This window comes from Haemaphysalis longicornis, unplaced genomic scaffold (genome assembly GCF_048455015.1).
Source record: "Haemaphysalis longicornis isolate Haplotype H1 unplaced genomic scaffold, Haemaphysalis longicornis Haplotype H1 scaffold_2, whole genome shotgun sequence".
Classification (NCBI taxonomy): Eukaryota; Metazoa; Arthropoda; class Arachnida; order Ixodida; family Ixodidae; genus Haemaphysalis; species Haemaphysalis longicornis.
In genome coordinates this window covers 225,307,192-225,334,868 of record NW_027526295.1, presented here as the reverse complement: position 1 = coordinate 225,334,868, position 27,677 = coordinate 225,307,192, and the positions used below count along the sequence as shown (strand labels likewise).

The following is a 27,677-nucleotide window of genomic DNA, read 5'->3' as shown; positions in this document are numbered from 1 at the left end:
TTTTAATTTTCTTTTGACTTGCATTATCTCTCCATGCTTCGCTGTGGCGCGCGGCTTCTTTGCAGCTTTGTTGCAGCGCACTGTGGTTTTCTGGTTTAAAAAGAAACTTCTTTTCGACTGGGAATGTGTTATCATGCTCTGGTGTATGCTGAAGTTGTCAGCGCGAAGCGGACAAGGCTCAATCTAGTGCCCACGAAGTTTGTGGATCGCAAAAACTACGGCGCTGCCGACAGCGCGGCCCCTCGCTTCGTCCTATTACCGAATGGATTGAAGTGAGAGGAGCGGAAATAGGGCTTTACTGTGATATTCAGGCCACAATGTCGGCAGGTCAATCGAAAATAACGAGTTTCTTTGTTTCTTCGAGTCCATCCAAGACGTTGCCATCGACTGCAGCAGTATGCGTGCGGTCACCCAAAGCAGTGACACGCACTAGGAAAAGAGGTGGCGGAAAGCTATCGCTCAAGGGTAAAGCAGTACGGTCGTTGACCGACTGCCATGTAAAAAAGAAAAAAATGGAGAACGGTTTCGCGGTTCCACCACATAGCGATCATGACTCGGACGTTGAAATCATTGATGTGATACCTTCCAAAGAAAGCTCAAAAGTGCTGCAACGGAGTTTAGCGGATCCAAAAAACAACGAAGAAAACGTGACAGTAGTCGGCGTGGTCTCCGCGAAGACAGAGTCGGCAAGGTCACCAGGTGCCTCAAAGAAGCAAACTGTGCTATTAGGACACGTGGGACTCCCAGACCCAGAGCGCAGGAAGAAAATCCACTCCGTCCTTTCAAGCCCAGTGAATAACCAACCTGTTACTTCAAGCCCAGTGAATAACCAACCTGTTACTTCAAGCCCAGTGAAAAACCAATCTGTTTCTTCAAGCCCAGTGAAAAACCTATCAGTTCCTTCAAGCCCAGTAAAAGAGCCAGCTGCTGCGAATGCAACGAAAAGCCCGTATTATTTGGAGAACCTTGTGCTGATTGTCAATTCTGTAAGAAATAGCCAAGACTGGGATCTCTTCGACGTACGCGAACAGAACATGTTTTGCGAATTCTTAGAAGCTGATGGTACATGTCCAATTCTTTTGTACAGGGCTTAAAAAAAGATGTACAGTGAAAGCTCGTTAATCTAAACTTCAATAATTCGAATTTATGGATAATTCAAACTCTACAATTTGGACCGGCCAAGTATCCATAGAAGTCGATGTGTAAAGAAGCCCATTAATTGGAACCTGAGCAGGTTCCGCTAAGGATCATTTGAACTATGCACCACCGTGCCAGTGCCGTGGTGCCTGGCTGTGCTGTTGTAATTGTTCACTTTCGTTTATTCGAACTGAGATGGCGTCCCCTTGCGATTCGAATTAACGAGCTTTTACTCTGTTGATGTAACTTAATTTTACACAAAAATATTGTAAATTCACCAATCCTGATAATCACAAAGTTTTGCCCATTGGGCTTGCATGTCTTTTTTTACTATATTATAGATGGATGCCAAAGGCTACTTGCCAGGCTTCTGCAACGGAAGCACATGTGGCGAAGAACAAACAAAATTGGCTATCCCGACATTGCCAGTGATGTCACCCCGATTCTGTTGGCCTTACGGGACAGAGGTTTTCTAGAGGATGGTAAGTCCCTTGAGGTTTGAGAATGTAATCGGAATGACTGACGTGCACTTCAACCCCTGACAGCTACAAGCTTGACGGACTTGAACGTGGTCCTGAAGCTGCTTTCGCCCTACGAGCTGAAGACCCTGTCACAAGTGTTCAAGCTGAAAACCGGTGGCCAAGGAAAGGGTAGCCTTGCCGACTCTCTGCTCGAGTACTGTAGCAAGCAGCAGCCAGTGTTGTTTGGTTGTAAGCAAGCATCTCTTCAGCAGCTGTTGCTAAAACGGTGAGACTTGTACCTCAATGGTGTCGTGGTGAATGGGGTGAGATGCTGCTTAGGAATTTGTTTGTGGTAGGGTCGTTAATTTTTTATGAAAAGAAATTTGTTGTTGCCTCCATACGGAAGGTTTGTGTTTCATGTCCGTTACCCTGAGTAAAACGTGAAGTTGTTTTGACCATACTGATAACACAGCATATGCTATGTGGGCTTGCACAAGCACGTTTACCGAATCATGGCGTACCTGAAGAAGTCCTAGCGAACCATTGCCTTCACTGCCTTACACATCGCGTCGCAAACTCTTCTGCAGCACATTCTGTGCTCCTCTAAGCCTATCAGCATGGCAGTACTCATGGCCGTTTCTACCCATCAAATGGTAAACTCCTGGGCACCTACAAAGGATATGCTAGACATTGCATGCATGCACCTCTTTCCATTGCTAGCAAAAATAAATTTCAGGAGGTACGAGAGACGCGAATCAGATGGGACACAGTGCTGTTTCTTGTTTACTCGTTCCTCCTGCACTTATTTTCGTCACGATTGACGTACTCGCCCACGTAACCACACTTGCGCGTTGACAGGCACTCAAGTGTGCATGTAGCGCAGCTGGTGTGAAAACGGGAGTCTCCTGTCTTTTTTCACTTGCTAGCTTTGTCTCGGACAGTTTGCGGTGAGAGTTCTCTGAAACGAATGCTACACTGTTGCTCACTGTTACTGTTCAGTGCGTTGCAAAATGCCCCTCTTCGTGTTGTCAGGGCCCTTGCCATGCTGGGTGCTGCCTGGCGGCTGCGTGATGAGCCGAGGGATGCGTGGCGGCGTCTGCTGAGGCTCTTCTCGCTGGGCACTCCCTGGGACATGGAGGAAGCGGGAGAGACCCCGCAAGTGTGAGTGAGGGTGCTCGTCACACAGTTGCTGCTGTTGCTGCCCCGAGCATGGAAGCTGAAATCCTTTGCTCGCAGGTATGGCCTTGTGCTGGTCTCGGCAGGCACGATGGTCTTCCCCGATTACAAGGTCCTCAGGGAACAGGCCCTGTTTGAAACACGCCAGGACTTGGTCAGGTGAGAGCTGTTCTGGGCTTGATTGATTGATTGTAGGGTTTAACGCGCCAATGCAATGCAGGCGATGAGGCGCGCCGTAGTGGAGGGCTCTGGATTAATTTTGACCACCTGGGGATCTTTAACGTGTGCCGAAATCTCGTACACATGGGTGTTTTTGCATTTCGCCTCCATCAGAAAAGCGGCCGCCGCGGCCGGGAATCGAACCCGCAACCTCATGCTCAGCAGCACGCCTTAGCCAGTGAGCCACCACAGCGGGTCTGTTCTGGGCTTGGTCGCGTGCAGTGAGTGCTGGTTGAGATGAGAGTTGCAATAAATTTTTCACCTGAATATGCAAGTGCTGAAGTTTTGTATTGTGGGCATGAAATGGTGATTTTGAAGGTGTGTTTGATAATCACTCTTTGTATAATGACATAAGTATAACGATCAGTTTGTAAGTATAAAAACCACGCTTCATTGTTACAAGTGGACCACCTTTCTACCTTTGTAAAATGTAGTGCTCAGATTTTTGTGTTCAGACCTATTTTTGTGGTTACGTGCTGGGTCATGCTTATCGTGCACCAAAATTTAATTGCTGAATTTCTGTTTCAAATTATTGCCCTTTTGTGTAGTCTTTTGTGGTTACTTGTTGTAGCAGCAATGCATATGGTACATGGTAAATGTATTAAAATAAAAAAGCTTCACTTGGAGTGCTGTCTAACAACTTTCTAAAGCATTTTGAGTTTGCGTATACAGTTGAACCCCTTTATAAGAGACACGTACCGGGGAGCAGTTTCTGTCTCTTATACGAGATGTCTCTTATAAGCAGGGTACCATGTTTTCACTTGCTAATCAGACCCTAGTTCAATGTGGGCACCGTATGACTAAAATAAGCTCAAAAGAACGCTACAGCATGTTTCAAAAGATTCATTCTAGTTATTGTTTGGTCCCAGAATTTATGAAACTTCATTTGCTTCATGACTGTATTTACAGTTTTTTTACAACCGATTCTTCAAGCTTTTTTTCCTTTCCTTGTTTGTGGAAGATGAATCGTAGATGTTGGGTTCACAAGCCTGATGAATAACCAGAGCGCACAGCTTCTTCCGCTGTGTGGTCAGGCTATTCATTACGCTTGCAGGACTCAACGTCTGCAGTGCTTCTTGATTGGGAGCTACGCGAGTAGGAGAGCCCGCATGTGTGATCGCGCTCCATCCAATGAATGGCAGTAAGCTTCAACTACTTCTGTCAGTTGCATTTCCATTGGCAGGGCTTCTCATTGTCATTTCATAGCTGACTGAACCACTTTGTGTTTGCTGAAGTTATAATAAATAGCGACTGCACCTGTCTGTCATCTACCTGTGTTTCCACAATGGAAGCAACTGCAATTAGTGACTGGTGACACTGCATCTGAAGTTAAAATGTCTGTTCCAAGCGAGATTATTGACTAAACTTCAAGGATGACTTGTCCCTTATAACCAATCTTCTACATCCAATGTCTGTTATAAAAGAGGTCAATTTAATGGGAAAGATAGGGCAGCCAACCATGTGGGTGAATAGTGTCTCTTATACCCATTTGTCTCTTACATCAGTGCCTCTTATAACGAGGTTCAGCTGTACAGGTACTCCTTACCTGTCAGACTGTTTTAGTGTAGGCTTAAAAATGGCAAACTTCATATTATTCTGCACAAGCCAGCTTCCATTGCGCTTCAGTTTGTAAAGATAACTGTCCGATAACAAGAGGCAAAAAAAAAAAAAATGTTGTCATTGCCCTTTTTAGTATAATCGCAAATGAACGCGAAAACTTGACTTTATTGTTTGCAAGGCACCTTTACACAAGCATAGCTTCTCCTAGGCATTTTCAATGAAGCACCAGTCTGAAAGGTCAGCTAGCTCATGGCTTTCAAGCGACAGACATTTTACTTACACCATTTCCTTGGTTTTAAGTCGCATTCAGCGTTGTTACGTTGTAGTTTGTAACAGTTGTCTGAAAATTTAACGCTTGTCAGGAAATCAGATTTGCATAGTTGAAATGTGTGACTCCTACAGGTACGAGGAGTCGAGGGTTTTGGAGACCGAGCTGATCCAGGCCACTCTGGACAGGAAATGGGACAAGGCCAAGCAGGTCTTCTACCACGTGGAAAAGCTTGCCAAAAGCGGCAAAGCATTGGAGCTACAGGAGAGGTGATGCAAAAGCCGGCCATCATGCCGATCGTTGTGAATAAGTGCGGTGCCTTACAGGGACAAGTTGCTGGCACCGTTCCTGAGGCACTACACCACGGGCGGTGTCTACACCCGCTGCCGTTGCCTGGGTGTCGACGTTTTGCAGCGCCTGAAGCAGCATCATCAGGCCGTTAAAGTGCTCCGCGAACTTCTCGGCCAAAATGTGAGCCCTTCTCATCACTTGCTCTTGCAGAAACCAGTTGCTGTATTTTTCAGTGTATAAGTCGCATCATTGTACAGGCCGCATTGCCACATAAATTCTGTGGCTAAGTTGCGGCTTTGTATAAGTTGCACCCCTCCATAAACCCGCAAATTGAAAGTTCTGTAGAGAAATACATAGCACTACCTGGAATTAAAAAAAAAAAAGCTGACAGGTATACTGGAAAGTAGATTATCTAGTGTATCTTTGATTGCGGAGTAGTTGAATAAGACAACTGTTCCTTATAGTGCACATCTGAAACAAGGTCATCAGTGATCATTTGATGGCCCTGAATATTAAGGGGCACTGTGAGTTGTAAACATTGTCCAATTACCTTACTAGATCAAAGTAAAAAAATGTGTAGGCTATGCTCCAAGTTTTCCTGGCCAAATTACATGCATTTCTTTGATTTGATTGCAGGGTTTAATGTGCCGACGCAGCGTAGGCGATGAGGTGCGCCTAAGTAGAGGGCTCTGGATTAATTTTTGACCACCTGGGGACCTTTAACGTGGGCTGAAATCTCGATCACACAGGCGTTTTTGCATTTCGCCTCCATCAGAAAAGCGGCCGCCGCGGCCGGGAATCGAACCTGCGTCCTCGTGCTCAGCAGCGCAACCCCTTAGCCACTGAGCCACCACGGCGGGTGCATGCATTTCTTTTTAATCACTTTTGAACAGTTTTTTCTCGTTAAGGAACACGCATTTCTTAACGAGAAAGGTGCGTTCAAAAGTGCCGCTTCTGTTCTTATCTCCCCACCAGTTTGCTGATGTCGACTGCTGAGCGACAACACCGCAGTGCTCAATTCAGCAAAGTGCTTGCATTTGTAACCTGTACAGCCTATGAGTGAACCGACAAAATGTCTTCAATTGACAGCGAAATGGGTAAAGACTGCAATTGGGGAGGCTGGTATAGCATAACAACACATTGCAAAGCAGTGTGACATTATTGCTGTAGTTTTTGCTGTAGTCTGAAATGATGCAAGGCATTTCCTTTTCTGTTTCCAATTACAGATGAGTTAAAGGACAACTGCACTCAAAATTTCGACCTCTTGAAAACACTATTTACTGCTGAAAAAGAAAGCAAGATGCAGAATACAACAGCTGAAATACGCGCGTAAACGCGGCAAGCCGTCGGCGAAAATCGGTGATTTTAAAACCGAAATCGAGGAGAGTGCGGCCGTTAAAATTGCGTTGCAGCCGGCCAGTGAGCGGCCGGACGGTCAGCAGCTCGGGAGCAAGCTCTACGCGTGCATGGGGCAGCAAATGGGTGAAGTGTTCACAGCAGAACACGATCGGTTCTCCAGCTGCGTGGCTGGCCAGAGGAAGAAGTCCCCGTCGGCTGGCACGTCACAGGCTGTCATGGCTGTTTACGCGATCCACGGGAAGGTGCAGCGTCGTCTGCGGCGGAGCTTTTTAAATGCTTCTGACTGATTAAAGAGGCGTTTCATGGGGCTACCACTAGTGTCCCAGCTGATTTGGGGGTACTTACTACACATTAAAAATAAATTTGGTTGAGGCGAAATATGAGTGCAGTTGGCCTTTAAAGGAGCCATGAAGAGAAAACACAAGTTTGGTTCATTCGAAAGATTGTCTCGTTAGAATCATACTGACACCACTTTTAACATAAACTTCGCTCAAATAAGCTACATGATTAGGAAAAATGGGAATGGTCATGCGACCCGCCAGCTCATTTCCCGCAACAGAACCTATGATGTCACATGAGCTAAGCTCTGCGATTGGCGGAGGCTGGCAGAAGCAGATGCAAATTAGGTAGAGCTTACAAACTAGACGAACGAGCGATTTGCGCTTAAATTTAGGGCACATTCTTTACAAAGCAATAGGAATGATGGGACAAACAGTGGAAGTTATGAAAGCACATGTAAACATAGAAGTACTGATGCGTTCTGCTGTTCAACCTGCGCACAGCATGCTTGGTTTAGCTGCACAGCACTACGGGGCTTGGGGTTGTCTCAGACGACACTGGCCGATTGACGCAAGCAACGGTGTCTTACGTGACCCCATTTGTCGAGCGAGCACTGTTTCAGGGAACGAATATTTTCTCCCAGAACAAAAACAAGCCAGGTTTAAATGCGGGCAAAAACAAACCAAACGCTTGCCACGGTATGGTGGCGCCATCTAGGTTACGGAACGTAAAGAAACGCGGGAACAAACCACAACCGCTGTACAGGGTGGAGACAACCTTTGAACGGTCCCGTGCCGCCGCAATTGGGCCAACGGGCTCAACGCGTTATTCTTTTCGTTTCCCACGAGACCTAGAAACGCGAAACAGACAATATGATTCAAACTTCTTCAGTAAACCGCGTTGCAGCGATAATTTTAGCGCGGTTTTGACACAATGACTTGCTTCGGCGGCGAGCGAGCAACCGAAAATGGCGGCGCCAGCGTATACGTGTCTCTACCCTGTACGGCGGATGCGTGAATGAAGGTATTCTAGGCTGCAGAGCGGTCGGTTCCTGTGATGTCATTTGGGACCACGAAAACGCACGATTGAGCGGGAAAATCAAAATTTTAACCTAAATTGTTTAATTTCTCAGTGAATAAAGCACCGTTTGTATCCGGACAAGCGCTGGGGGCACTATAAAACACGAAATCTTTCGAATAAAACCAACTTGCATTTTCTCTTCATGGCTCCTTTAAGGCACTATACTTCTGCTAACAGTCATATTGTGGATTGCATGGGTTAAACTACTCAGTGCAGCCACACATGAGGTTTAGACGAACTCACTTGAGTGTTCTTTCACCATTACAACAAGCGATTTTCAACGATTACTGCGACGATATCTGTGTGTAGTTTTGGGGTACTCTTGACCTCTTAATGGGAGACAGGAATGTTGAGGACAAATTGTTTCAGCTTCGCTCCAAATTTTAATGAACAGGTCCGGCAGTGTCATAGAGCTAACAAACCACCAATTTTGCTCGCCAGCCAAAACCAATGTAATTTATAGAAAAAAAAAAAGTGCGGTTCCAAGCAAAAATTTGTAGCACTTTCTCCTTTTTATCACCACATTTACGGTAAACTGTATAAAAATTTCAGTAATAATGTATGAGCTACTTTCGATACTTGTCATGGTACTATGAATTGTGTGCAATACTTTATTTGAGATGCTAGGGTGAGGCACAAGTCAGTGCTTGTCTTGTTTCCTGTTTTTTTCCTGTTTGCACCGTGAATCTGCACAAACTGAGCCAGCTTTGCTTTTTGCCACTTTCTCTCGCAGTTGTATTGCCAGAGTCGCCGTGGCCACTGGTGGGATCGCCTGTCGCTCAATTTGGAAGTTCACCTGGGAAAACCCATTGACGTAAGGGGGCCCTTTTTGCCACTCTGCACTTGTGTCTTTGTGTACATAGTAGTCACCACTGATGCTTGTTGCTGGAACCTGGCTAGCGTGTTGTCTTCTAGACTGATCTTTTTTTTTAATTTTAAAACATTTTAACTCTTGGTGGTAGCGTTCGTAGGCTTAGCTTTTAAAATGCATGCTGCAAGTTTCACTGCAAAGACGAAACTTATGATGGGTTGCTACGTTGGTAAGCGAAACTTGGTATACAGCAAAAAAAATTAGTTTTTTTGTTCTTTTGTTATCAGACAGTCGTCTACACCGTACGAAAATTAGTTAACTAAGACTGTGCCACGAAAAAGAACAACAAACACTGGACTTAAAACTTCATTCCTCTTCATATTTTTCTGTTTATGTTTCGCTTGATTCGCATAAATCAAAGGTGCACCAGTCACAGAAATTGCTAAAGGAGTCTGCGGTCATATACCCTTGTAGCACAAGAGCAAACTAAGAGGTATTTTATACTCGGTGACAACTAAAGAACGGCACCGGAAGTTGCCGCTATGCCTCATCACCGTAGCCGGATGTTTCTTCGCGCCGCGCAAGTAGGGCGTTACTGGGAATATTTTGAACATGGCGTGAGCCGTTCCCGTAATTTTTTGGACTTAATATGCTTATAAAAGACTCAAGTGACGACAAACGAACTGCGTGAGACAAGGCAGACGATATCACGCATTCATAGCAAACCCCTTTCAAAACGCGCGCACACTGATGTCACGGGTCTGGCGCTTTGGTGGAGTGATACACTACATGAGGTGGTGCCGTTCTTGAGTTGTAACCGAGTATAGTAAAAAGCCTTCATTGAAATCTTAACTGTTTAAGGGGGGACATGGCTCTTAAAACAGCTTCCTTGAATTGTTAAGTAAACTCTGTGAAACTTGTCAGTCTTGCTGCTTTTTCCACACTGGTTTTAAATATGCCATTATTTTGTGAGTCAGTCAATTAGTTCCCAAGGTAATTAGAGATAATCAGTCATTCTGAGGGGAACAATAGACAAAGCAGTATTTGCCATAAAACTGTAATCTTTACATTTTCCAATACTCTGAACCCTGGTGAGTGCAATAATAAGAGAATCAATGTTTTGATGCACTGCTTGCAACAAATTTTACAGCTCATTAAACTTTGGTGGCACCAGTGGCAAGGAAGCGTTTCGAATGCCCATTTCAAATACCAAAGTTTAATGAGCTGTAAAGTTAGCTCCCAAGCGGTGCATCAAAACAGCGATCCTCTTATTGCACTCGCCAGGGTTCATAGTATTGGAAAATATAAAGGTTACAGTTTTATGGCAAACAGTGTTTTGTCTATTGTTCCTCCAAAAATGACTAATTACCTCTAATTATCTTGTTGACTAATTGACTTAATAAAAAAATAAAGGCGTATTTGAAATCAGTGAGGAAAAAGCAGCAAGGCTGACGAGTTGCACAGAGTTTACTTAAAATCTACAGGGAGCTGTTTTGAGAGCAGTGTGCCCCCTTAATAAGGGCTTTATGAAAACAACCATAAAAGTTAGGCTTCAATCCTCACATTGGTATTGGCATAACGCTACGCATTTGGTGTTTTGCTCCACAAGTGCTTGTGAAATTATGCTAAAATGACATTTAACTTCACATTGTAACTGTAAAATTAGTGAATAAAAAGTTTGCACATAAATGGGAAGAATGAGCGAGTTTCGTAGAGTTCTCACCTTTGTCCCCGGAGAACTCCTCTAAAAATGGTATTCGTGTAAGATGAGTTTCGGTCCTGCATCTTGATGTTGCGAGATGCTAGGAGAATATGTACCGTATTTTCGCGCGTATAACCTGCACCAAAAATGGGAAAATTTTAGGGGTGAAGTAGAGGTGTGGATTATATGTGAGGTATTTCCTTTGGTGCAGTTCCACCGCAATGCGCGTGGGCCGTGATGCGCCTACAGCAGTAATAGCGACTAAGCCACTGTTATCCCACTGGCCATGCTTATTTTCCATGCACAGCTCAACAATATACCAACCTGAAAACATGTATGCGGCAGGTCATCTAGTTTCGTAGCCAGCTGGGTAAGTTCTTTTGCATAAACAAATGTGTAATGTTGCTTGAACAGTAGCGTTGGTCCATCCTTTTATGTGTAAAATATGCGGGCAATACGCGGAGATATATTTTTTATTCGTCGACGGAAAGTGGGGGTGCGGGTTATATGCAGGGGCGGGTTATACGCGCTAAAATATGGTATATCAAATCACGCTTCCTTTAAGCATGCCCGCTAACTTTGACACAAGTTAATGAAGCTGATTTGCCTCAATCTAAGCACTCATCTAACGGGTTCATGCATTTTTTGGACTTCATTCCCAGATGCTTATGTCTAAGGAGATGCGGCATCTCAGAACTGGATCTTTGGTGTCGCCCGTGAACATGTGCAGGCTCTCGAGGTTCTGCACGAAGCCTTGGCTGACCCCAAGATCAGCCCCGCTGCTCGTCACGCCTTGGTCACGAGGGCCAGTCGGCTAGCAGCCAAATTTCCCAAGGATGTGTCGCTTGCAGTCAAGTCCCTCCTGGAGCTCGAGAACTGGGGCAAACTTCCACAGGTTGGCTGCCATTTCTAAGGGTATGCTAAAGAGCAGTCGCCTGCCTATGTACATATATTGGTGGTAGCTAAATGTTACCTCAAAAGGTTGTTCCTTTGCGCAACATCCTAAACACTTCGTGCTGACTAACCTGCAGAAATACCGTATTTACTCGCCTAATGAACCCACTTTTTTTCTAGAAAATTCGGCATGAATTTTGGGGGAGGGTTCATTATGCGGAAAAAAATTGCTACAGATTTTTTAAAAGTTGAAATTCCACGCAATAAAGTTCCTAAAAGAAGTGCGTCAGAGCCTTACCATTTTCGTGGAAACATCTGGGGGATTATGTAATGCAATTTCTTTTTTATTCTGAGCATGCCAGTGGCCCCCTACTCACCATGGAGCTGTCCTCCTCACTGAAGTTGCTTGCGGCTTCATATTCGTAGTCGACCTACAGCGCACCGTCTTTCATGCCGTCAAGGGACTCCAAAACTCCTTTTCTCACAACCGGAAGCTTCCCTTTTTTGGGCCCACAAAACACACGGCGATCCTTGTTCACCGACCAAAACCTTGTTTTCTCCCGTAGCGTACACGCAGTGGGTCAACACTGAAGTGCTGCCCAGCCGCGCAGTTTCCATGTGCATCAACGCATGCTCCACCACCTTCAGTTTAAAACCGTCTGTGCTGCTCATGTACTGGCCCATCGTACGGCGTGCCCCAGGAGCACAAAAAAAGGTCGCAACACAGCTGAACAACAACACCACAGAACGTCATGGCAAAGTCGCGGAATGGCAAGAGCAGGGGAGTGTGGAGTACTTTTAGTGCTTTGTTCGCACGCCGCCAAAACCAGCCAGAACGGCAAAGAGCAAGGAAGGAGTGCAAAGTACGTTTCGCGCTTTGTTCGCTTGTCGCAACGTTTTTATGGCGCAAGGTTTGTTTTGTGTTCAGCAGGTGGCGCAAACGCAAGCGCGCAATTTTTAAATTGTGAGCCACAGCATTCCCGCTTGCGTCTCCGGCTACTGTTGAGATTTCTTTTTGTTGGAATGCGTTTTTAGCATTTCTGCGTGTACTGTGGCATGATATCAATTTACTGCCATCGTCTGCAGCATCAGCAACCATGCCGAGATAAAAACATATCCCCGCTGCATTTTTTATTCAAAGTGACAAAAAATTATAAATTCTCAAGAAGAAAAGTGGGGGGAGGGTTCATTATGCAAGTGGGTTCATTATGCAAGTAAATATGGTATGTGGCACTGGCTTGAGTTTATCACCTCTTCTTCTTTTTGGTTCTATTGCTTTCAAAGCTCATGGCTCGTTTTGCACCGTCTTTTGCATTGCGACTTTGTATGTTTCAAGAAAACAAACAGCACTGGTGGTTTGAACTTGCAACAAAAAGATAAAAAGTTCAGGGTTAATTTCAAGGGCATTGGTAGAATGTGATGGCAGGTGGCAGGTCTACCGAAAAACACATTCTTCTTTGAGATGCTTTTCATGTTATCCTACTCCACAAGTGGGACAGTGATGTTGTGTTATTGAACTTTACCATCCGTCACAAGGATCATTCCACTGCTCACTGTCTGGAGGATTGGGGTGATGCCGCCGCTGTCTCTTATGAAAAGCGGAATCATGGTGTCACCCATTTAGGCTGGAAACGGTATTTAGAGCAAGTGGACAGGCACATAGACGACGCAGCATCTGTAATGCAGGAACATCATAAATGTGGACATGTTTGTGTGGATTGGGCACTGCAGGTGGAGATTGAGGGCCAGTTAGCCGAGCGGATGGTGCCTGGGCGGACCAATCTGTTTGCAGCACGAGACGGCACGACAATGGAGGTCATCTCTGTGGAGGAAGTGGCCCTACGACACTACAACAGCCAGGGCTACCCCAAAGGTGAGGAAAGTGGCTCTTGCGAGGGAAGCTTGCCTCACAGCCAGGTCCAGAAGTCAGCTGCTGCCGAGCACAAGTTTCTTTAAAGCTCCACTTCCCGGCCATGGGTCTGCTTTAAAACAGAAGATACTGTATAAGTCAGAATATAGGTCGAGCCAGAACATAAGTCGACCCCCTCCCCTTGCGACCGAGAAATGAGAAAAGACGCTAGGTACACATCATTTTATTGAAGCTATAAGCATTTGTTTTGTCTAAGGTTGTTTGTTAGAGCTGTCTGGTGTCTTGTCAGTCAATTGCTTCTGTATGGCTGTCTCCCGCACAGCAATTCGTCCTCAGTGCAGTCTGAGGAATTGCTTATGGAGCACTTCTCAAACGTCATGAGTGCTGGTATGTGCAGGCGGCCAGGCGTCTTGGGGTTGCTGCTACCCATCTATTTCGTAGAGACGCCGCACAATGCTGCCGGAGAAAAGTTGCCACCTTCTCCTCCAGTTCCAGCTGCAGAGCGCAGTGTTCACGAAACAAGGTCTTCTGAGCGTTGCATGCCGAGAGCTGCCCCTTCTGCTTACGCCAGTAGCGTGAACTCTTTTCATGACACTCAACTGGCGGTACTCAGGCGTTTTGCCATTGGCTTGGGCATTCTGTATGACGTCGCTTTTAAATGCTGTGGTTAACCGGCATCAAGTGCCTGAACGTATCTTGGGCGAGAAGAAATCGCACGCTCACTGGCAGCGAGAGAAGCAACAAAAATCAGAGGTCGGCAAACTCACTCATGAGTCCACTCACTCAGACTCATTTGGACTCAAACTCACGCGTGAGTTTGAGTTTGAGTGAGTGCGAGGCTAGTGTGGCATGGTGAGTTTGAGCTTGAGTGAGTTTGAGCCGAGTGATCACGACTGAGTTTGAGTCCGATTGAGTTTGAGTCCATTTTGAGTTCTGAGTACATTTTGAGTTTGAGTCCATTTTGAGTTTTGAGTACATTTTGAGTTTGAGTCCATTTTGAGTTCTGAGTCCATTTTGAGTTTGAGTCCATTTTGAGTTCTGAGTACATTTTGAGTTTGAGTCCATTTTGAGTTCTGAGTGCATTTTGAGTTTGAGTCCATTTTGAGTTCTGAGTACAATTTGAGTTTGAGTCCATTTTGAGTTCTGAGTACATTTTGAGTTTGAGTCCATTTTGAGTTCTTAGTACATTTTGAGTTTGAGTCCATTTTGAGTTTGAGTTCATTTTGAGTTCTGAGTACAATTTGAGTTTGAGCTCATTTTGAGTTCTGAGTACATTTTGAGTTTGAGTCCATTTTGATTTCTGAATACATTTTGAGTTTGAGCACATTTTGAGTTTGATTACATATTGAGTTTTGAGTACATTTTGAGTTCTGTGTAAATAGGAGTTTTAAGTCCATTTGGACTTTGAGTACATATGAGTAGCCTAGCAGGCAGCTATGGTTGGCTGTTAAGTTTCATGCGTCACTGTGGGCTCGGAATTCAAGTTACCTGCGGGTATGGCACCAATCGCGATCTGCATGATCGGTTGGGAGGGAGGTGGTGTCTGATTTTTTTTAGTTTCTTGTTGAATTTTTATGGCCATAAGCACTTGCTGTATACCTAATTTTCGCGGCTGGGCGCGTGAGTGATAATTGACTGGTGAGGTCATAAAAAAAGGTTGTCTTAACTTTTCCTCCTGACGGATCCACTAAGAGCGTGGGAAAGGGTGGTGGGAAAGCACACGGCGGCGCTGGCGTGCTGGTTGTTTGCCTACTACTGTTAACGGCTTGATATACTAGGGGTCACAAAGGAAGAGGTGAGAGCCGGGGGGAAATGGGGGCGGGGGCTGTGCTTTCTACTGTTTCAAATGAATTAGCTGAATTGACTGGGCAGCGCCCCTAAACACAGAATAATGACCACATTAGATTGGGTGAAAAGTGAAACTGATGAGGCTAAGGCGTATAAGGTATCAAATGAAAGGTCCGGATTAACGGAATCACGCGGGGTAAATAAAAAAAATGCTTCCTGATTGTAGTCATCAGGCAGTCATAATGAGTCATAGATTGGGTTAAAATTCAAAATGACGCTGCGAGGGCATGTGGGGAATCAAATTCAAGGTCTCGATGTGGGGAATCATTCGGGACAAACATGAGATATGGATATATCATGACGTAGTCATGGTAAATCAAAGATTCGGTTAAAATTCAGGTTCATGACGCTAGGGCGTATCAAATTAAAGGTCTCGATGAGGGTAATCATGTGCTTCCTGATTATTATCATGACATAGTCAAAATGGCTCATAAATTAGGTTAAAATTCACAATGAAGCCACTGGGTGTCTGGGGTATCAAATTGAAGGTTCCGATAAGGAAAATCACGTGGGACAAAAATGTGGTAGGGCTATATCATGAGATAGTCATGGTTAGTCATTGATTGGTTTAACGTTCAAATTGATTCCGCTAGGATGTGATGGGTATCAAATCAATGGTGTTGATGAGCCGAATCACGTGGGAGAAATACAAAAATGCTTCCTGGTTATAACCATTAGATTGTCATGGCGAGTCTTATATAGGGGTAAAATTCGAAGTGACCCCGCTAGGGAGTGTAGGGTATCAAGTTTACGGTCTTGAAGAGGGGAATCACGTGGTACAAAAAAAAGGCTTCGTAGTTCGAATCATGAGATGGTCATTATGAGTCATAGATGGGGTTAAATTCAAGGTGAGGCCGCTGAAGCATCTGGGGCGTCAAATTGAAGGTTCCAGTTAGGGGAATCATGTCGGACACCTAAATAATGCGTCCTGGTTACAGTCATGAGTCATGGTTAGTTTGACTGGTATGAATTCCATATGACCCTACTAGGGTGTGTGGGGTATCAAATTAAAGGTCTCGTCGAGGGGGTCACGTGGGACAAATATGAAAATGCTTTCTGGTTATAATTATGAGGATATCGCAAAAGGTATACAGCAAAAGGTACACACTCTCATACTCACACTCTCACTCACACTCACTCACACTCTCACACTCTCTCACTCACACTCTCACTCACACTCACACTCACACTTACACTCACGCTCACTCTCACTCACACTCTCACTCACACTCACACTCTTACTCTCACTCTCTCTCTCGCTCACGCTCTCACTCTCACTCTCTCACAGAGACACTCATACTCTCACTCTTACTCACACTCTCACTCTCACTCCACTCACACTCTCACTCACACTCACTCACTCTCACTCACACTCACTCACACTCTCACTCACACTCTCACTCACACTCACACTCACACTCTCTGACTGTCTCAATCTCTGTGAGGCCATGTGAGTTCTGAATTCATTTTGAGTTCTCAGCCCATTTTGAGTTCTGAGTTCATTTTGAGTTTTGAGTACATTTTGAGTTTTGAGTCCATTTTGAGTTTGAGTACATTTTGAGTTTTGAGTACATTTTGAGTTTTGAGTACATTTTGAGTTTGAGTACATTTTGAGGTTTGAGTACATTTTGAGTATTGAGTTCACTTTGAGTTTGAGTACATTTTGAGTTTTGAGTCCATTTTGAGTTTTGAGTTCATTTTGAGTTTGAGTACATTTTGAGTTTTGAGTTCACTTTGAGTTTGAGTACATTTTGAGTTTTGAGTCCATTTTGAGTTTTGAGTTCATTTTGAGTTTGAGTACATTTTGAGTTTTGAGTCCATTTTGAGTTTGAGTACACTTTGAGTTTGAGTACATTTTGAGTTTTGAGTACATTTTGAGTTTTGAGTCCAAATTGAGTTTGAGTACATTTTGAGTTTGAGTACATTTTGAGTTTTGATTACATTTTGAGTTTTGAGTCCGAGTGAGTTCTGAGTTTTGAGCTCAATGTGAGTTTGAGTTTGAGTGAGCGCAGATGTGCTGCTCAGCATTGAGTCTGAGTTTGAGTGAGTGGTGATTCGAAAAAAAAAATTGTGGGTGAGTTTGAGTGAGCCGCGCCAACTTTGCCGAGGTATGACAAAAATAGAGAAGGCGGCGTGTCCGATTGATGTCGGTGGCGATGGTGCCTTCGCGGTTTGGATGGGCTCTGTGAGCTGCCTTGTTGCCAGATGACAAATAATATGCTAATGACCGGTATGTAGGTCAAGTGGTGACTTTTTGGCAAATTTTTTCAGGTTCCTGCTGTGCTGCATCTATTGATGTGTGATGGGCGCACTGGCTGTCCCTTTTTCACCTGCTCCACCAGATTCATCGCAGACGCCTTTGATGTGTCACGAGGTTTATGTAGGAAAAAGGCTATCGTAAATTACGACCCTTTATATGTGAATTCCTCTGTAATCGAGACGTTGGCTGCGTTCCAATTCGCGGACAGCTTCGTAGACAGCCTACGAAGCAGTCTAACTAGACGTCTAAAGGAATAAAATTGGAACGGCGCCGCGGTCGCAAGCACAACACCAGTGCAGACGACAGCGTCATAGCAGACATGTTGAGTTGCGCAAGCCGCAGGTTTCGTAACTATTATTACCGTTATTAGAAATGTTACGTAATTAAAAAATTAAACAAATTCATCTGCATCCCTAGTAACTTATACTAAATATTTAAATAAAGGAATAAGTGCTTTTGTTTTAACATTAATACGCGAAAAGGTGGCGCTGGCGTCACTTATTAGTTTAGACAGGAAGGTAGCCTGCATCGTTGCTGACTTCGATGCTGTCTCCTTGAAGCAGTCTTCGTTGACTGCTTCGTTTGAATTGGAACGGGGCTTAACATGGCGTACTGTCCGCGAAGACGGCAACGAAGCTGTCTAAACGGTAAATTGGAACGTACCCATGGTTTCCTGCCAACCAAATCGTGGCAAAGCATGAACTGCCCGATCTTTCAAGTAAAGCATATTCATTCACTGTCTTCGTTGTCGTCTTAGGGTACCCATTACATCTAAATGAAGCGCTTGAGCCCTCCACTACTGCATATCTAAGAGGTGCTCCCAACTCCAAAGTATTGCACGACTTGTGAGCAAAAAATCGACTGGATACAAAGGCAGAAGCAGCCTCACGACAGAGTTGCACATAGATTACTGTAATTTTATTTTGTGCTAGTTTGCAAAAAAAGAAGAAGAAGAAGAAGCAGTGTAATCTTTCTGGTTTTATGCTACTCAGTGGCTGGTTCTACTACGTAGTGCATGAAGAGGGGCAATAAGGCTGACTGCTACACCAGCGCTTTAGTGACAAATTCGTGAGAGGAGATTCAATTCTGGTTAGAGGGTCTTATTTTGTGAGCTGATAGGGCAATGCAGAATTTTTATCTTGGGGAAAAGAATCAAGCCAGCACAGGAATAAGCTGTAAACTAACGTCTGTGTGCAAAGTTTGAGTGTAAATACAAAAGCACTGTTGACACACCCAAGTGGTGCAACAAACTGCACATGAAGGCGTGCTTATCTGTTGCAGGTGCTACCTTTTATTCAGGTTTAGCAATCTTTGCTGGTTTCTCCTGATCTGCAGTGGTAATGAGTAGACATGTTTTTCGTAGGAGGTCTTTGGTACTGCTTCTTAGCAGGCTCTTTTGGTAAGGGGGAAACCTGTTTGTTCACCTTGTTCATCCCACACGCCCCTCTTAGGAGTCCATGGTGAAGGCTCCACTTTCCATGCCCTCTTTGGACTACTCTGCTGGGATGTGATCTACACCAGCGGCATTCCAGATGCATTTCGATCCGTCTACCAAGCTCTGCCCATGGACCTTCACTCCGAGAGTTTCTTCACAAGTCGAGAAGAACACTTCATCGAGGTTTTCCGCACCATCCGTGAAAGCACGACACAGGTAATTAGTGACTCAAGAATGGTGCAGCGAAAGTGCAAACTCTCCCCACACCCTATTTTAACAGCAGAGCTGTTTAAGCTCTCGGTTGTACCGTTCGGGTGCAGAAATATCGAGCGCACGTGCGCGTGCCACTCCTGAAAAGGGCCCGGCGTCGCCCAGGCTTGCGCGTGAGCTTGCGCCACGTTAGGGGCTCACAAAAAGAAGAAAAAAAAATACTGAGTGCTCGTGAGCGTACCTTTGAGAACATTCTTCACCAGTTCACACCAAGTTTGCACCTGAAACGGGGAGTACAGACCAGGTTGCGCTACAGACGCCGAGTTTGCGAAGCCAGTTGTCACGGGTTCTATACTCGGTGACAACTTAAGAACGGCACCGCAAGTTGCCGCTATGTTTTATCACCGTAGCCGGATGTTTCTCTGCGCCGCACAAGTAGGGCGTTACTGGGAATATTTTGAACATGGCGTGAGCCGTTCCTGTGATTTTTTGCACTTAATATGCTTATAAACGACTCCAGTGACGACAAACAAACTGCGTGAGACAAGGCAGACGATATCACGCATTCATAGCAAACCCCTTTCAAAATGCGCGCGCACTGACGTCACGGGTCCGGCGCTTTGGCGGAGTGATACACTACATGAGGTGGTGCCGTTCTTGAGTTGTAACCGAGTATAGCTCGTACTAATGCGGTCTACTTTGTGAGAGATGGGAAAGCCTGTGGACAAAGCAATCTGGGCCTGCCAATCGTGGAGAACTTTCAACGGTAAGTTCGAAAATCCATGTGAGGAGCAACTGGCGGCCTCTCTCCGACTAAGGGAGAGAGGCCGTCAGTCTGCTGTTTCTCCAGCCTTGCATCACTAGTGCAAACTGTGCCGTTTTTTTTTTTTTTTTTTTTAGAGCTCAAGGTTAAAATTTTATTAAAAGAAATTGAGTTGCAGTATGAATGATACTGATGTTGTTTGGGTGCGTACATGTGTGCGAGTTAAACTTGTCCATTTAGTTGCATGCTGCATGCCAAAGGGTATTGCTTCGACAACACAGCAGGGGACGCTAGCTGGTATTTCATCCTGCAAAGTAGCTGACACTGTACATACTGATGCTGTGTAATGTTATTTATTTGTGCCATTCATAAGGTCTTGGAGATGGTTCCTTGTACCACGTAGCCTGCAGTTTGCGCACGCTTTCGTGCATCCACTTCAACAGTTCTTGAAAAACCATGGTTGTTTATGCAATCCTAGGGAGGAGTTATCCAGTTGATTTCACGTAGTTAAATCTGCACTCATAGATGCGTGGACAAAGAATTCAATTGGGTTTGGGAAAAAAAAAGAAGCTCTTCAGAACTGCTTTTGTTTGTCGACAAGTGGACCATACAGTGAGCGAATACCACAAACTGACGGTTTTGACAAATTTGTTTCTATGAGAGCTTTAGCTTAGATTTGCAGTAGCTTTGTGTCCTTGTTTACCGCCATCTATTATAGGAGTTGGAGGACAGGGTGGCGACAACCTACGAGGCCCAATATGGCAAGTCTGGTCTGGTGCAGTGGGAACGCTTCAGCTGTGCTGACATTCAGGCAAGTGTGTGAGGGTGCCAGTAACACTGCACTAATAGAACTGCATGAAAGTGCTGCCCAGTGAGTAGTCATTTTTAAAAGTTTATTTCTTGGCTAGTGTACTTGCTCAGAACCAAAAGCTTTGTTTTAGATTGCACTGCTTGATAAAATCAGTGTGTAAAAATATAATCACAGCTGGCATTGTTTTGGCTGGGCAGCCTGAATTCTTTTCTATTCTTCCCGCCAAGAAACTTTCACAACAGCGAAACTTTCACCTTTGCCCCACACATGCCATTCCGTCACGAACGTGGAACAACAACAAAAATAGATTAGTTCGGCTTTTGAAGGGAGTTTAGTGTTAAGGTTTGGTCACACTTTCAAAGTGAAGTAATTGCTTTAGCTAGTTTGCATTAGTGAGGAATTTTATTACCTGACTTGGATGGTGGAGCCTTGAAGTTTGGGCACTCGGGTTTCCTAATGTTTTAAAAGGCATTTTTGGCCGTGCACGAAGCAGTCACAGGCAAAAGCGTGCCCAACAGTCAAGTTCGCAACTGCGATGGCTGTTATCTACCGGGTTGTTACTGTGGATTTTATTAGCTGCTAGAAACAAAACCGGCCATGAAAAAGAACATGGAAGGAACATGTTCTAGCATTTTCCTTCTGCGTAATGATCATCGCACCCGTACATTTCCCAATGTCAAGGTGATAGTTCATATCGTAATTTCTGCTCGCAGCTGACCTGGGGAGGCCTGAAATGACTGTTGCACAGTGTGCCGATGTCTGCCTGTCGGGATAAGCGAGGCTTGCAGCTGCAAGGTGTTTAGGCCCCGATACTTAATAAGACTTTTTGCGAGTGTATTGGCTTCATTTTTATTAAAGGGACACAAAAAAACACTTACCACGATTCCTTTGTTCGTTGCGTGCAAAAGTTCACGAACCGATTCCAACAAAGTGAGCTTGCAGTGAATCACTGCTTCTCATCTTGCCACCTGAGAGGCGCACAAAGGCAAAACCTGATAAGGCCTCTTATCATACAGAAGTGCTTCTGGATATTGTTATTGTGATAAGCTCAAAGTGTTTGTGAACAGCCTGGGAATTGCTTTGTGTGAACGCTATGAGGATGTTTTTAGAGAAACCGTTGCGAGTAACGCTCACTCAAACGGCGAGTGTGGTTGTAATTCATAGCTGCGTGCCTAACCAATAGTACGTGGAACCTCGTATTCTTATGTGCTGCTTTTGGAACAACAATATCGCTATCCAAATGCTTTCGAGCAACCTTTTTTGCGCTTAGGGGTTTGCTATCCTTACCTGAAAAAAAAAGAAAAAAGAAACGCCACCACGCCAGTAAGAAGTTATTCTGCATCTATTTTGCATTGACATGCGTGTGCGTGGGACACTCTGAACGAATTTTCTACTGCAACCGGACTACCACAACACGTGTGGTATTAAAACCATGCAGGAAATAGTGCGCTGCCTGAGCCCCTCCATTCTCTCGAGTGTCTGCGAGATCTTGGCCCGCCAGTTCCGCCACCGTCGCAGTGGCCTGCCCGACCTCCTTGTCTGGAACCCAGAGACTGCCAAGGCCAAGGTAGGAAGCTGCAGCACCTTTGCGCACGAGCTGTGCAACACACCATTTGCAATGCTTGCAGCACGCGCGACAAGCACAGACAAAAAAGTGGACAGACATCGCCACTGCATTTTGGTGGACACTGGAAATGTGGGTTCATTTGCTAGTCACCTTTATCTATCTATGCAGTTTGTCTCCTTTAAAGGGGCCCTGCAGCACTTACCATCGACTACTCAGAATGTATTTTTGGATAAAGTCTATTGTTCCAGCAATCGCCTCCCGCAAGAATGATTAAAATCCGTTCACTATCACCGAAACTACGCGCGATGAGAAATCGCACATAATTGTTCCCTTTCAACTTGACCGCGGACAACGCGACGGAAGCTGTGCGCTCTCTCCCGGAGAGAGGGGTGGCTCACGGCGTTCTCTTCGGCAGCCTTTGATATACCACAGGCCGGCTCGCGGCATTCTCTTTGGCAGCCTTTGATATATCACAGGCCGGGGAGTTTTCTCCTTTTCTCCGCAACGTAGAGGGGTCGATTTCCGGTCTGGTGCCACAAAAAAGCAGGCATGGCTGCCTGCTCGCAAGCGTGTGCTCAGGCTGGTAGGGCGTTTTTGAAGCAATAAACGTTTGTTGTTGAGTGGTCTCGTTAAAAGGGGAGTATTGAGTTCGTCACTCAAACTCCAGGCACACTCTAAACACAAAATAAATGCCAAAATTGTGTGTACAGCCTCAGGCATAGAGGAGATTCGTACACAGCGCCGACGTCGGCGGATCGTCGCAGGAAATGTGAGAAATAAGCCACGAAGTTGACCAGCGACAGCCATGGCCGTAGTGACGTGGTTTAGGTCATGCCAGGGGTGCATAATGAGGAAAATTGAAGAGAGTGCGGTTGGTTTTTCCGAGTCTTTCCCAGCGAATTGCGCGCTCACTCCTTCACGTGCGCATGTAATATTTGGCTCGGGCATTCTTGGCAGTGTAATCTAAACGTCGCGCTGGTTTACTTGCACTGCTCAGTGTTGCAAGGTCCCCTTGAGCTTTTCCCTGAAAACAAAGCTGTGAATGGAGTTTTATTTACTTTTTATTAATCCATAACACTCCCCCCCCCCCCCCCCTTCCACCCTCCTTTCGTGATGAAGGCGGCCGAGGTGAAAGGACCCGGTGACACCCTCTCCCCCAAGCAGGTGGTCTGGCTGCGAGAGCTCTTGGCACTGGGTGTTGACTGCGAAGTGTGCCGTGTCACAGGTGGGGACAAATGAACTGCTGCCATATTTCTTATACACACAGCGTAGAAGCACGCAGTAAAGCTTGCTAAAAATTCAAGCTACTTTGTCATAACTAATGGCCTGCTTTCAGTGCACGGAGCAAGAATATATAGGAGGCGAAATGGCCCATCGCGATAAGCACGGGCGACCGACCCGATAATGTCACACCGAAAACCAAGGCGGAATGCAAAGCTTCGTCGCTGCGATGATGAAGGAGAGGGTGGCGGCACCTGATGGACGAAATGATAGCGGCCGCACTTCTTTCCGTGGCTGCGCAGTGCAATGCCGAAAGCGGCAGCCCCGCGGTTTCTTCACCCTCGGCAGATGCCGCTAGCTTAACGTATGACGAGCGCTTGTGACATTATCTGGCCGCGTTAGGAAGCCTCGTTTCCCCTCCTATATTGTTCTTGCTCCGTGTTTCAGTGTAACAGTGGGACACCAATGAAAAGCAAACAGTAACACGTAGACAGAGAAATTTCTTTCCCTGGAAAAGTGCCTCGCAAAAGCCGGTGGTGAAACTGTAGTACTAATATATTATTTCTGGTGGTGTCTTTTAGCTTCAGCCAGCTAAGGAAGTTGGCACTAGGCGCCTTTCTGCTACTGCACACTTTTGGATAGTTAGTGCGAGATTAGATTTAGCTAGTTTTGATTAAATGAACAAACCATCATTTGTTTGTTTATAAATATTTAGCTGAAAGCAGTGAAAGGTCCTTTAGTTGTCCCTTAAAGGACCCTGAAACGCTTTTCTTTGAGGTACTTTTCAGGCTTTACATCCGTTCTTCGTGTCATGCAGAGATAGATGCAAAAAGAACTATCAAAATCTGTGAAGAACTGAAAGAGTTATTTCATTTTTAAATTTAAAAACACAAGCAAATTGAAGGTTGCTCTCTCTCAAAAACCGGGGGAATGCTGCTCACTTCCCACTCTCCCCAATGGCGATGCATCGTGGGACCAATGAGGGCAGCGGAAAACGCCACCTTTCGGAAGTTTTAAGGACGTAGTTGTCCGACCCAGAAAGCTCCTTTCCACACTTCTTGATGGCATCGTTCGGAGGCACCGCGACGCCGATGCCGACACAGCTCCGACGGGTGGAAAGCGAAGACCGCCAAAGTCACCTGCCCGTCGCTGCATTGATGTGTGTTGCTAGGCATACTTTCCTGGACTCTATCATACTCTCAATCGACCAGATTTAGGGGAAATCCCAAAGTAAGTTTCGGCGAAGAAGAGTTAGACAATCACCTGAATGCAACTGTACGGCTACAAAGGAAAGCTGTAGAGCTTTCTCAGAAACTTTGCAATTGAAGAAAAATTCGTCCTGGTCCAGGATTCAAGCTATTTTTGAACTCTTCAAGCTATTTTTGGCTAACAGGGAGGCTGTTCATAAGAAGACTTACCTTGAAGAATGCCCTGAGTGATTCAAAGTGTGAAGTGTGCGCTGCCTTGCTACTCAGTCTTGACGTGAACTCCGCTTGTGGATTCACAGAAGGGCGAAAAACTGTCGCATGTATATATATATATATATATATATATATATATATATATATATATATATATATATATATATATATATATATATATATATATATATATATATTCACAAATTCGGGCAGGGATAACGTTTGTTCATCACGAACCGATCTGGTAGATAAGCCCCATCTCGCTAATACTACATTGAAATCAAGCCAGAGCTCCCTTATTTAACTCACAAAAAGCTATTGCACAGTCGCGATATCCCCGACGCCGGCCAAGGAATGCCCCGCTAGAGAATTGCAGTTGCCTTTGGTTACAGCCTTCCAACAAAAATAGCTTGGTTGAATTGGTCTCATAGCAGCAGATTGCTGCTAGAAAAGAAAAAAAAAAAAAAAGATGATTGTTTTTTGGTGGACAGAACGGTGCTTCCCAGTGCGAAGGCACGTCCCACAACGTCAAGATGCTCGAGCTGAACTGGAAACACCAAATCTGCTGTCAGCGTTGGGATGCTCGCCAACTACGCCACTTCTGGCGTCGCTTGACATCCACCGAGCATAGACATCGTCATATGGAACGCAGACGGACGATTTGGCATGCATTTTAGCAAAGCGTGCAGACATCAGACGATGCAGAGAGCTAGGAAGTGGCTTATCGTAACACGGCTTGAAAGTACACACAAGCGCTCAAGGCGGGCAGTAGTGTCTGCTCTTGTTACTGCCCGCGTTTAAGTTTTATGCTTCCTTTAAGGAGAAATCTGACCTAAAGCATTAGTATTTAGGCTCGCTTGGTCGATACAATGATATATACAAAATATTGGGTCCCCGTGTTGAATCGTCATATCTGGAAGCTTTGGGTGTGATGTAGGAGAGGGGCATTTTGTTCTATTTGTAGATGTAAGTAAATATTGAATAACTTTCTTATTTCCGCACCGATCATGATAATTATTTTTGAGTCTGTATCTGAATGACACGATCCGATGTAGGGCCAGAAAAGTAACGGTAAAAAAGGCGTTGCAGGGGTCTTGTCCTTCTGTTTCTTCGCTGATATGGATGCTGGGCTGGAGTACAGAACTTAAATTTAAGGCCCGCGGTTATGTTTAACCTTAAAGACATTTCCGGATTTTTCTCTCTCATGTCATTTTTAATAGAGAACATTCTCCAGTTGTTAACAGAATTGGAACTGTGGATGCACAAGTGGTGGTTTTGCACAAACTCAGCATCCAATGCAAATTTTACATAGTCTTCATTGAGTCACTGTTCAAGCTACGGCTGTAAGAAATGGCTTGTTTTTAGGGGACGTCACTGCGAATGGCATTAAGCAAGCAGCAAATTTTAAACCACAGGTTTGGGCTGGTTGCATTGCAAAATTGGTAATATTGGTTTAATATTCATCGACCAAGGTAACAAAATTTGTTGTGGTCTTTGCACTTCCCATTCTTATAACATGCAATTTCTTTCTTGTATACTTACGTTTCAGCAACAAGCTCAAAACGAATACAGAAGAAAAAAACTGGAGGAGACGACGACTGAGCAGAACTGAAGAAGATGGAGTAAAAAGGACCACTTGCCTTGTACATCTGCAAGTTAATGTTACTGTACATAAAAGACAACATAATATAGGACAGTATTTTGCTACAAAAGGTCTTGTGCCGTTACTAAAATAGGTAGGTTCGAGCAATACTGAAGTTGTCATTTACAAATTTCTGCAAAGCAATGCCTGCAGGTAAGCATGATTCCAGAGATGACCCAGGAAATATGAAGTTATTTATGAATGTTTACAGGTGAGAGGGGGTCAGATGAAATGCATATCCTGAAGCATGGCTAATCATACGAGGGCACAAGTGTAGCACATAAAAATTGAGAGTAGCATTACACATAGCAGCTGCACGAAATATTGCTCAGCACAGTGCATTTTCCAGTTTTTGGGAAAGAGACGAGCCTTCAATCAAAACGAACTTTTATTTAAAAAAAAAAAAAAGACTGGTCACACATGCATCAAACCACAAAGCTTTGTGGAAAGTCACGGCACATCTTGACTGTTTAGAGAGATGAAGGAAGGGTTAAATGTAAATTACATTTCCTCGTATGTGCTAACATCAGAAAATAGTGTAAGTACTCGAGAGGTGAGAATTCTTACAGAGAGAAAAAGTTGGCAAAGTTCCAAACAGGTATGAAGGTATTGTTCTTAGAGTGGCATTGAACACAGACATGCCAACTATGGCAGTACACAGCAGAAAAAAATTCACAATTTTTCACTGGGTACCACCAGGTGTAGCTTATATCTTGTACCACTCGGCTTCGGGTGAATGAGGCACTGATAGTATGCGTGTTCCTTTGTATTGACTTGGCTTAAAGCGCTCCTATGCTTCAAAGAATACCACGGGCTTTTCTGATGGAGGCAAAAAGCAAAAACGCCCATGTATACAAGATTTCAAAATGCCCGTGTGTACAAGATTTCGGTGCATGTTAAAGATCCCTAGGTGGTCAAAATTAATCTAGAGCCCTCCACTATGGCGCGCCTCATCGCCTGCGTTGTGTCGGCGCGTTAAACCCTACAATCAATCAAGAATACTACAGGATCCGGAAACAAATGCAGCAGCTTTAGTGTTCTCACTGATGGCGTCTGCAACGCGAAAACGCCGAAGTGAAAGAAAAATACACTTCCGGTGTCTGGAATCGAACCTGTACCCCCTCGCCAGAGTCCTTCAATGCTTCTCTGGTCATGAAACTCCCGGCCAAGTTTCGTACGGGGACAAAGGCTACTGCGAGGGGCGCCACCGCAGATTGGAGGGCATCGGGCGGCCGTCGCTGCTCTGTAGCCAGAGCGGCAGGCAGGAACACAGTAGCAGCATGCCCGTTCACACCAAATTTTTTCGCCACTCACAAAATGACAAGTCCATTTGAGCGGCCCACGACACGTAAAGCAAAAGTGCACTGCTGATAAGGCGGCGAGCATCTGTTT

The 27,677-nt window shown here is 45.0% G+C and overlaps 1 protein-coding gene across 1 annotated transcript; it reads left to right on the top strand.

The window, feature by feature from the left end:
• Window positions 1–14: 14 nt before the first annotated feature.
• LOC144170022 (fanconi-associated nuclease 1-like) lies at window positions 15–26,936 on the top strand. The gene is made up of 15 exons (XM_077699509.1): window positions 15–1,062; window positions 1,479–1,619; window positions 1,683–1,884; window positions 2,631–2,759; window positions 2,835–2,933; window positions 4,956–5,090; window positions 5,148–5,292; window positions 8,564–8,644; window positions 11,074–11,238; window positions 12,969–13,110; window positions 18,667–18,866; window positions 20,342–20,434; window positions 21,873–22,001; window positions 23,121–23,226; window positions 26,193–26,936. The coding sequence occupies exons 1-15, from the start codon at window positions 318–320 to the stop codon at window positions 26,243–26,245; spliced, it is 2,565 nt and encodes an 854-aa protein (XP_077555635.1). The 5' UTR covers window positions 15–317; the 3' UTR covers window positions 26,246–26,936.
• Window positions 26,937–27,677: the final 741 nt, after the last annotated feature.